The sequence below is a fragment of the Notolepis coatsorum genome, assembly GCF_963971535.1.
Source record: "Notolepis coatsorum genome assembly, chromosome: 16".
Taxonomy (NCBI): domain Eukaryota; kingdom Metazoa; phylum Chordata; class Actinopteri; order Aulopiformes; family Paralepididae; genus Notolepis; species Notolepis coatsorum.
Genome location: NC_140180.1, coordinates 62,442,451 through 62,453,897, shown reverse-complemented (window position 1 = coordinate 62,453,897; position 11,447 = coordinate 62,442,451). Strand labels below are relative to the sequence as shown.

Sequence of the window (11,447 nt, the reverse complement as noted above, 5' to 3'; positions counted from 1 at the left end):
ACACTTTAGAACACCTAAACACACTTTATATTTATTGGCAAAGAATTTGCACTACAACCCATAACTCAGTACACCTTACTGTAAATTTATACCTAAATTGTACCTCATCCCATTTCTGCTTTGCACTATATAGTATATTGTAATTAGTATATTGTATAGTATATTGTATGGTAACTCAGTTACTTCTCTGCATTGAACATTGTACATATGTACATACTGAACACTTGTGTCTACGTACGTGACTTCAATTTTATACTTGCTATACTTGTTTTATTTTATACTTATCCTTTTGTCTAGCAGTCTCGGGAGCGTAACAGAAAGAAGCATTTTGTATAAAAGTATTCTGTACTTCTGTATGACAACTAATAAAGAAACTTGAAACTTGAACACACAACACACACACACAGGCAAATGATATACACAATCGCACCACACAGACACTCATGGGTCAACACATGAAATACTATTGGTATAATAATACTAGAACGGGTTTATATGAGAGCTTTAACCAGCATTTAGTTCATTGCAGAAACAGTTTTGAGGGAGACATTTGAAACTCGGGAGGTTGAAAGAAAATTACATAGTATATTTTTACAATGAAAATTGGGTCCCTAAACTTTTTGAAACTAGAAAGATTCTGAAAAGTTATCGTTTCACTGTTGTTGTTTATTATGGCAGTGTCACAATTTTGTTTACAAACTTAGTTAGGCCAACCATTTCATTCATGGTGCCTTGAAACAATTTCATTTTAATTCGTGATGATGCAAGATCGAATAATTCTAGGAATTACACGTACAGTAAATGTTTTGTTCACTAATAGCAGGGTCTGCAAATGTAAACAAATGTATCTTCAGGGTTGGTTGGGACAGTGGGTTGGGTCCTGGGTGGTTGGGACAGTGGGTTGGGTCCTGGGTGGTTGGGACAGTGGGTAGGGTCCTGGGTGGTTGGGACAGTGGGTAGGGGTGGTTGGGACAGTGGGTAGGGTCCTGGGTGGTTGGGACAGTGGGTAGGGTCCTGGGTGGTTGGGACAGTGGGTAGGGTCCTGGGTGGTTGGGACAGTGGGTAGGGTCCTGGGTGGTTGGGACAGTGGGTAGGGTCCTGGGTGGTTGGGACAGTGGGTTGGTTGGGACAGTGGATAGGGTCCTGGGTGGTTGGGACAGTGGGTAGGGTCCTGGGTTGGGACAGTGGGTAGGGTTGGTTGGGACAGTGGGTAGGGTTGTTTGGGACAGTGGGTAGGGTTGGTTGGGACAGTGGCTAGGGTCGGTTGGGACAGTGGGTAGGGTTGGTTGGGACAGTGGGTAGGGTCCTGGGTGGGACAGTGGGTAGGGTCCTGGGTGGTTGGGACAGTGGGTAGGGTCCTGGGTGGTTGGGACAGTGGCTAGGGTCGGTTGGGACAGTGGGTAGGGTCAGTTGGGACAGTGGGTAGGGTCAGGGGTGGGACAGTGGGTAGGGTCCTGGGTGGGACAGTGGGTAGGGTCAGTTGGGACAGTGGGTAGGGTCGGTTGGGACAGTGGGTAGGGTTGGTTGGGACAGTGGGTAGGGGTGGTTGGGACAGTGGGTAGGGTTGGTTGGGACAGTGGGTAGGGTCCTGGGTGGTTGGGACAGTGGGTAGGGTCCTGGGTGGGACAGTGGGTAGGGTCAGTTGGGACAGTGGGTAGGGTCAGGGGTGGGACAGTGGGTAGGGTCCTGGGTGGGACAGTGGGTAGGGTCAGTTGGGACAGTGGGTAGGGTCGGTTGGGACAGTGGGTAGGGTTGGTTGGGACAGTGGGTAGGGGTGGTTGGGACAGTGGGTAGGGTTGGTTGGGACAGTGGGTAGGGTTGGTTGGGACAGTGGGTAGGGTCGGTTGGGACAGTGGGTAGGGTCCTGGGTGGGACAGTGGGTAGGGTCCTGGGTGGTTGGGACAGTGGGTAGGGTCAGTTGGGACAGTGGGTAGGGTCAGTTGGGACAGTGGGTAGGGTTGGTTGGGACAGTGGGTAGGGGTGGTTGGGACAGTGGGTAGGGTTGGTTGGGACAGTGGGTAGGGTCAGTTGGGACAGTGGGTAGGGTTGGTTGGGACAGTGGGTAGGGTTGGTTGGGACAGTGGGTAGGGTCGGTTGGGACAGTGGGTAGGGTTGGTTGGGACAGTGGGTAGGGTTGGTTGGGACAGTGGGTAGGGTTGGTTGGGACAGTGGGTAGGGTTGGTTGGGACAGATAGGGTCGGTTGGGACAGTGGGTAGGGTTGGTTGGGACAGTGGGTAGGGTTGGTTGGGACAGTGGGTAGGGTTGGTTGGGACAGTGGGTAGGGTTGGTTGGGACAGATAGGGTCGGTTGGGACAGTGGGTAGGGTTGGTTGGGACAGTGGGTAGGGTTGGTTGGGACAGTGGGTAGGGTTGGTTGGGACACCTTGTTCTGAGCTCAAAAACAGCTGTTGAAATATACATTTGAACACATTGGATATATCATATTAACTTGTTGACATATTCCTTTGGAGAAGAAAAAAAGCTACCAAATATTACATTTGTAAAATTATTTCATATATTTGTATAATTATGTAAATTGCTGAGATTTGGTTGTTTTTTAGTCTTAATTTCAGTGGCACTTAGAGCTGGATCTGGTTACCATATAATTAAACAAATGTCTTCAATAATCAACAATAATTGATTGAAAGCCTTCAATCTTGGGTAGTTTTCAATAGTCACATTGCTGTCCCAACTGACCCTAACTGTCCCAGCTATCCCATGCGGTGAGCAAACACACGTTGCACTCCTGTTCTACTATCAACACAACTTCAACAAAACTTCAGAAAGGCAAACATTTACTAAAACACTGTAAATCACAAAATCTTAGATAAGATGAACAGGCAGAAGGTATCCACTTGAAAGTGAAGAGGGTGCTGGGTGTGTGCATGGTGAATGGTAGGTGTATACTTTCTAACTAGCTGTCGCAACCAACCCCGCTATATGGTCCATGATTACTGTATGGTCCATATTATGACTGACAAGGACCTTGTGTGTGGATGCACATATTATTCTCTGATACGAGTATTTTGATTGTTAGAAGTGATATTTTGAGTGTGGTTCAACAGGATTGTGACTGCTATTGCTTTATCACTATAATGAACAGGCTAGCATAGAAATACGGATGTGGTGGCCACAATAACCCAAACATTTTAACCTTTTTTGCCGCTGAGGCCTAAACTGCTTGTCAGTATATAACTTCCAAAGTAGCCATGCTATATTATTGCTAGTTTAATATACTGTTGCTCAAAGTAAGATAATAACAATATAGAAAGAAACCCACCAGTAATTAATTTCACTGAAGTCACTTCTGTGAAATTAGATTTATTTTCTGTTTATTTTATTTCCTGCAGTTATGCATTGATATAGTAGATAGATAGATAGATAGATAGATAGATAGATAGATAGATAGATAGATAGATAGATAGATAGATAGATAGATAGATAGATAGATAGATAGATAGATAGATAGATAGATAGATAGATAGATAGATAGATAGATAGATAGATAGATAGATAGATAGATAGATAGATAGATAGATAGATAGATATTGATTGATTGATTTAAACAATGTTTGATTATTTTGTTATTACTTATAGTGTATATATTGATTTATGGATACAAATAAACGTTCATTTAGTATTTTAGAAAGTTGAATTTACATTTCATTTATGGAAGTAGACTATTAGATTAAATCCTATTGATGTTATGTCAAGGTTGAGGATATGTATTTGTGTGTTATAAGCATTTCAGCTATATTCCTTATCATTCAATGCACTGAACTTATACATAGCCAAAATGTAAGGGTCTACTTTGTTTGTTTGTTTGTTTGTTTGCTTTGCCATTTGGCTGTATGGTTTTATGGAATCCTTGTGCAACCGCCTGTCTGTCTTGCAGGCAGCCTATTTAAAAATAAGTGATTAGAAACGTTTGGTTTAATGGCCTTCAACCCTCGATCATTTTCGGAAAAGTGCCAGGCAGGTTAAAGGTTGACAAACACGAACGTGCATTACAATCGTTGAGTTATATACCAATGCGAGAGTGTGCCTGTTTTGCGGCACCGAATGTCAAGAGGGCCCCTCGCTTTGTCTCTGCTTAGAATTCATTGCATCGCAGAATAACGAATTGTGAAAATTTGACATTTCATTTTGAAAATGCAGCCACTCTTTGAAAATAAGAGTTGGACTATTGGCTGGTATGAACTTCAACCAAAAGAAGCTATCATGATAGTGGTAATTTAAAAAAAAAAAAGTAGCATAATAACATTTTGCCCTATATGGAGGCTATAGGCATATTGGTTGATAGAATTATAAGCGAAGCCGAGCAGACAATCGTGTCTTGTATTGTAAGAGCTTGGTTGTCAGACTTGAAAGAGGAGTTTAAGGTGCTGACCGCATATAGTCTCCCATTTCATTGAGGATTTGAGCTTATAGAACCTACAGCCAATATTGGTGTTCGTGTTTTATGTCTATTGTCTGATTGAAGATGACATGATACAGTGATTTAGCCTATGTGAAAGGTGTCAACCGATTGACTGTTCAACAAGTATGCCCAGAGGATGTGCACAATTTTTTTTTGCAAGCTATAGTCTATATAGGACAGAATATTCATATAGCGAGGTTCTTGAGGAAAATGTTAAAATTAATATATTCTGTTGTTAAGGTGCAGGGCCGAAATGCAAGCGTTGCGTAGTAAGCTGGCCTACAGTACTTGTTGCTCTATACCAAACTTTTGTTTTCAACAACATGTTGGGACACACTCTTTACATGTACAGTAAATGGCAATCTCAATTAACATGCAGTTACCAACATGCATTATATATTATATATGCCGGTTTTACCAGGCACATATTTTGATGTCAAATTGTTTAGCCTATACAATCTATATTGCTTACGTCTCCATCACTTGTTTATATATAAAACGTGCGGCCTCCATATCGCAACGTGTGCGGTTGTGATCATGTGGCATTTCATTTTAAATATGCCTATAGCCTATTTACTAAAATGTTTATTTTTTATTTTTTTATATTTCACTCATTATCTCAAAATGACCCCTTTCTTACTTTTTTATGTTGCCAAACTTAATATGCCCGGCTATTATTCGTATAGAGCAACACAGAGAAAATTTTCTTTGGCAAGCTTTCCATTCAAATAAAAACGACAGATAACAAACCCAGGTCTGCATTTAGATAACTCGATTCCTATCAATTGGCTACACATATATATGATTGCTCAACATTAGCCTATGTTTCACATGTCGAAATTTAGGAACGGTTTGTAATGTGGCGCCTGAAGTTAAAAGAGTCACCGATATTCGGCACTATACGCGGCACATTTCAAAGCATTTTCTCTGCAATATTTGAAAACGGAGTCGTGCAGTGAACGCCTGCGTGTCGCTTTTAAAACAAACCCAGCGCCTGTCAATCATGGCACATTCCAACCAATCCCAAAGCGCCCTTTTTTTAAAGCAGGTTTGCCTGCTGTGCTTTTATATTGCGCCGTGGCCTGTTCGAAGCATTTTACTACCATGGTTATTGCCACAAATCAAGAGGGCAAAGTGAACGGCATGGGACTCGCACCAACTTTAACGAAATTGAGTTTGGTTCATTCTCCTGCGAAGTTCACTGCCAAGAATCTCACATGCAGATGATAGGCTATATGGGGAAAATGGAAACGAGGTTTATAGGTATATCCTGAGCAGTGAATTGTTTGATTTCGCAAACTCATAGCCAGACTCACAACAAAACATGACAAGCCTGTCGAGGTTTAGTGGCTGCCCTCTTTCTTGCGTCAACCCCGGGGAGAGCAATACTGAACCCAGCGTGGTGCTGCCACCTTTGGCAGGGGAGCACATGGGGCACCCCACTGGCAGTTCCTTAAAACTCTGCCCCTCGCACAATTTGCGAGACTACCCCGAGACGAGGTCCAGTGCATATGTTGACCATTCGGTTCCCCATTTTTCAGACTCTGGATACCCCATCCACCGGCTAGAGCACAGCCCTAGGGGCATTGTCATTGGAGCCTGTCTTCCTGGAGCCGGCATGCCACCAGTCACTGATCAACTGGCATCAAGAACTAACCAACATGGCGGGATTGGGAGGTATCGTGACCTCCCTGGCTGCAGAGATAGCAGGAGCCACGCTTTTTTCACTGCTTATCAGGAGCAGGCCCACGGCTCCACCGATGCAACCCGAGATCTCGGCAGCCAAATGATGTTGGGTCTACCTGGGGACCTACTCACTCGGACGCACCCCTATGGCCAAACCATCAGCCCAAGGGGAAACAGTCAGCAACTTGTTACTCAGTTTCTGGGTCTGTACAAACCGCTGAATATGGCAATTCAACGTGGAGGAAGTGACCCTTTCCTCAGGTGCTCTAAACAGCACCTGAAGCACGAGCTGGTTTGTAAGTGGAGTGATGGCCAAGAGGGCGCGGGAAAGCATCCCTGCCTCGGGACTTTCGGCACCATGTATGAACTTGTCACCCATGTGACAGTGGAACATGTCGGGGGACCGGAGCACTCTGAATACGTGTGTCAATGGGAGAATTGTCCGAGGGAGAGAAAGCCTTTCAAAGCCAAATACAAGCTGGTCAACCACGTCAGAGTGCATACAGGGGAAAAACCCTTCCCCTGCCCCTTCCACGGCTGTGAAAAAGTTTTTGCAAGATCAGAAAATCTCAAGATCCACAAGAGGACTCACACAGGTCAGTAAAAATACAATAGCCTATACTAACAAATTCAATAACAATAATAATAATAATAATAATTAAATAATAATGATAATAACAACAATAACAACAACAATAACAACCATAATAATAACAATACAAACAATAATAATAATAATAATAATAATAATAATAATAATAATAATAATAATAATAATAATAACAATGCACCTGGAGATGAATCAAATATTTATATAAATAAAATAATTATCTGATTATCTTTATTATAAAGGATACATTTTTTTACATTTACATTTGTGGACAAAATTATAGTTTGGGCTTTATTCATTATTTGTGGGGGTTTGATAGAATTACAAAAACATATTTAAAGTGAGACTTTATGATGATGATGATGATGATGATGATGATGATGATGATGATGATGATGATGATGATGATAATTATTATTATTGTTCACATTATTATTATTATTGTTGTTATCATTATTATTATTATTATTATTATTATTATTATTGTTTGTAAATAATTTATTTGACGGTTGAGGTGGTGCTGCTGTTGAAGTAGATATTGTTTATAGCGTTTTTATAGACGTGCTTATAGCTTTGTTTTCGTCTTTGTCTCTGCTGCTGTCACGTTGTCGTACGAGACAGAAGCACGAGGAGATGTCGGACAGCAGAGCTGTAGTAAGGCTGTTACAAACACGTAGTCTTTAGGCCTATAGTTGTTTGGGTGCCTCTCCCACTCATTCAGTGAAATAAATAAATAATTGCCGGGACACCGGAGAGCTGTGACGTAGAATTTACGCTCCCCTCAGCTGCCTCCCAGGGACTCGTATCCTCTGCGCCCGCGCCGCGCGTGAACAGGGCTGGGGGTAGTCTGTGGTGCATCACGTACTCAGAGCACAGCAGCCAGGTTAGGACTAGATATACATCGCCCGCTCTTTGAGTTAATTTAATTTAATAATATAAACGCGGTAAAAATTAATGCACCGAAATGAAGGTGGGTTGAAAATACTCTATGTCTAATTGCCACGAGTTTTGTTGTTGTTGTTGTTGTTGTTGATGATGAATTAATTGAATTGTCCTCAAAGAGGAAGAGGGCGGATATATAATAAGCACCCCCCCTCCTCCCGTTTTTAGAGTGAATTGTTCAAATAATGAATTGCGGAAATAAAAGGCATGATTTACGACATATGTTAAGATCTCTGAAATTGCATTATATAATTTCACAATGATAGCATAATGCTAATATAAGGCCTAATGTATGTAGCCTAACAGACATATTTCTGCATTGAGATATTGTTGGAATTTTCAATGCACAATTAAACTTGTTACTGGATAGTCGTCCTATAAGAATGCTGTATTTTAACACTAACAAATGTAGTATGTATTTATCTAACTTGTTGTGAAGATAGCATGTCTTTGTGCAATTGATGCAACTCTCATTTATAGGGATATCCTAGTTCCACTTACTTTGTGCAGACATGTGATGTAGGGTCGATACAAATATTCCATATCCTTTTCTCCTGCGTTTGTCTCTTATCGGATGCACTAATGTAGGCTACAGTGAATTGTGTCACTTACCTAACAACGACTTGTAGTAAAATCAGAGTTGTCAGGCCCATGGCTCTGCTAGTCACAGAATATGCTTTCACACATTAGCAAATATATTTTTGTGTCTTTACTTAATCAGAGTTGTCTGGCCTACAGGCTCCATTCACATAATGCTTTCACACATTAGCAAATATGTATTTGTGTCTTTACTTTTGTTTTCTTCTAAAATCTAAAACATTTGACAATAGCCCACATACATTGCATAAGACCACCCAAGCCATAGTGATTGAAATGTGGCCTGTGAGTGCAGGCCATACCTGCCGAGCTAATACTTATATGACCTCTCTGGCAATGACTTAGTTTGGCACTTGATAATGTGTAGCCGAGCCTGAATGTACAATGTGGGATAATTAGATTTTAGTTTATAGATTAAAGGCCTATTTGCTGAGCGCTTATTTGATTTAGATAATTAGTAGGCACTCAGTGACAAACGAAGGAAGAACATTTCATGAGGGCCTGTGTGAGCATGCACCAATCGTAACACGTGGTCATTTCTCTTTGCACATTTAGGTGAAAAACCTTTTAAATGCGAGTTCGAGGGCTGCAACCGGAGGTTCGCTAACAGCAGCGACCGAAAGAAGCACTCTCACGTGCACTCAAGCGATAAGCCCTACATGTGCAAGGTCAGAGGCTGCGAGAAGTGTTACACCCACCCGAGTTCCCTCCGAAAACACATGAAGCTCCATTGCAAGGCCTACGTCGCTAAAAGCAGTGATGGAGACGGGGGCGACGGGGAGCACCTTCCAGACACGAGGTCACCTGACGTAACGGATCACGCCGAGAGCACCCCCTCTAGCGCCATGACGCGCGCGCAGCCCCCCACCTCGCGTCAGGACTCCACGTCCCCGGAGAGCCGAGACGAGTCGACCCTGAGGTCACGCTTCCATCACACTTTCGACAACAGTTTGGACTACTCCGCGCACAGGTCACAGCCTCTCCTGGACCCCTTGTTGATTCAGAGAGGCAGCTACAGGCCCGAGCCCCCCCAGTACCCCTGCGGCCAGACGGGTCACGGTTTTGCCCAGAGCTCGAGAACATTCACGTCAACCTCACATTTTCAAAAAAGTATTGTTAATGGATGGTACACGTGCCACAGTGGCGTAGATTCCTTCTCGCCAAAGCAGTGTAGTAACATACCACCTATATGACTTCCTGTTGCCATGGTTTCGGCTTTTGTAACGTCACAAAGTTACAGTTGCATTATATTATTATGTATTTTATCTGAATGTTGTATGGAATTATTTGTGCCACGCTGTGCGTCATCCTTTTGAACGAAATGTGGTAAGCTTTAATTGTTATGTGTGGCGCACATAGCCTTTTGAGAAACGTGCCTAGCCTCCATATACACGTGAACGGTAGCCTATAGGCCTTAACTGTTAATAGACAATACCATAGCATACACCAGCAAAATAAAACTAAAAAGGATTTAATGGGAAGATTTCTTTGTGAGCAAAACTCAAAGTATAAGGGAACTTATAGAGGATATTATTGGTGATGGTTTCTGTTGAATGTACGTTTAAGGGTCTTTATTGAATGTATACGTGTACAGTATAGGTGTAATGTATTGTGGAAAAGTATAGAAACATTACTCATGATTATGTATGTCAGAAGATTAAATAAATATTTGAAACGTTTTTTTGTCAAGTTTGATTTTGAGGCCTGCAGAGGCCCAGACTATGACTAGGCTATTTCAAAGCCTATATACGTTCAATATGTATTTTGATTCACATCTTAAGCATCAGAAAAATATTAAGCCATAAAGATTTTCAGTTTCTTTTCCCAGCAAAAAAGGTGTTTTTTTTCTTTATAATGAGCGACGCACCCCTTTATAGGCGATGTGCTACTCATATTATTTTATGATTGCATGTAGCCTATTTGACGCAGTTCGGTGTGAGCCCCGTTTGTTTTCGTATTCAGTCGTGAATCTTCCTGATGCGAATTAAATGTTTAATTCAAATTCTACTGTACATACTGTACAATTAATTATGCATTCAACATTTTATTAAAGTGTCTTTATTCTCTTTGATCAGGCATGTGTTATTAAACCCAATCAAAACATTATCGTGCCACGACAGTGACTCCTCAAACTAAGTCAGGGGGGGCACTGTAGGTCAGCTTTACACTTCTTCATCTTTACATCTTTACATCTCTTTTTGTGATTTCGTTTCACGTATCTATTGATCATATAACGGCCAATTTAAGACCAGCCCTTCAGAACAGAGACCATTGCTTGGAGGTAGCCTAATTATAAATAAAATGGTTTGTCGGGTGAAACTAGACCTGAACTATATGACAAATGCCAACGTCAGGTAACACAGAATGATATGGAGGAGAGGACACGCTCGTCACGTATATAGGCATAGTTTCTTCCCCATGTTGCCTCCGCAGATGGACCTCTTTTTTCTAAATATTTGAGTTCAGTTGAAAGTACCGTAACTGCTGTGTAGCTGAGGATATTAGCATATATGTCTATAACACAAGTTGGCCCATTTCGCGCAATTATAGGGTTTGACAGGTTCGCCTGTTGGTTTCGTCTTTCGGTTCCTTCTGTCTTATTTTGTCTTATTTGTGTTTATTTCAGTTTCAGCCTACTGTGTTTGGTCTCGCACAGATGCATTGCATGCTAAAATAAAATGTCCAGGGTCGGAGAGAAAATATACAACAGGCCTGTCAATTTAGGCCTATTCAAGAGAGAATCCTTAAATCTGCGTTTTGAAATGCCCAAAACAAGGACAAATGTTTAACGTAAAACATGTCTATTTTTATAAACTTTAGACGGATACATGTTTCGCCTGCTGTATGAAGGCTTTAGCATTCTGAGTGACAACAGAGTTAATGGTTTTGCTGGATTCCAGTGTCTCAAGGTGACGCTATGCCAGAAATGTATCTTTTTGTATATTTGGATGACTTGAATACTGACGAATTAATGGGGGAAAGCACCCATTATTTGTCATTTAACATTAAGATAATAATATAATCTTTTTTAAAAGTCCCAGAACATGGTGCCTGTTGCACACAGACCTGCACACATTGAGAGCCTAATTGTAAAATTGTATTTTAAATCTGAAAAACTTTTGACTTTTGCTCGAATTACTTTTGGAGTGTAAAATGGAAGCATTTGCCTGCTATCATTGCAGAAATAGACCA

The 11,447-nt window shown here is 41.7% G+C and overlaps 1 protein-coding gene across 1 annotated transcript in view; it reads left to right on the top strand.

Moving 5' to 3' along the window:
• Window positions 1-5,714: 5,714 nt before the first annotated feature.
• Window positions 5,715-11,447, top strand: part of zic6 (zic family member 6) — a gene marked incomplete at its 3' end in the record, with an annotated part of 80,331 nt that continues 74,598 nt past the window's right edge. Inside the window, exons 1-2 of the mRNA XM_084332050.1 lie at window positions 5,715-6,702; window positions 8,811-9,423. Coding sequence (XP_084188176.1) covers window positions 5,745-6,702; window positions 8,811-9,423 — 1,571 coding nt within the window. The 5' untranslated portion in view covers window positions 5,715-5,744. The remainder of the gene's footprint in view (window positions 6,703-8,810; window positions 9,424-11,447) is intronic.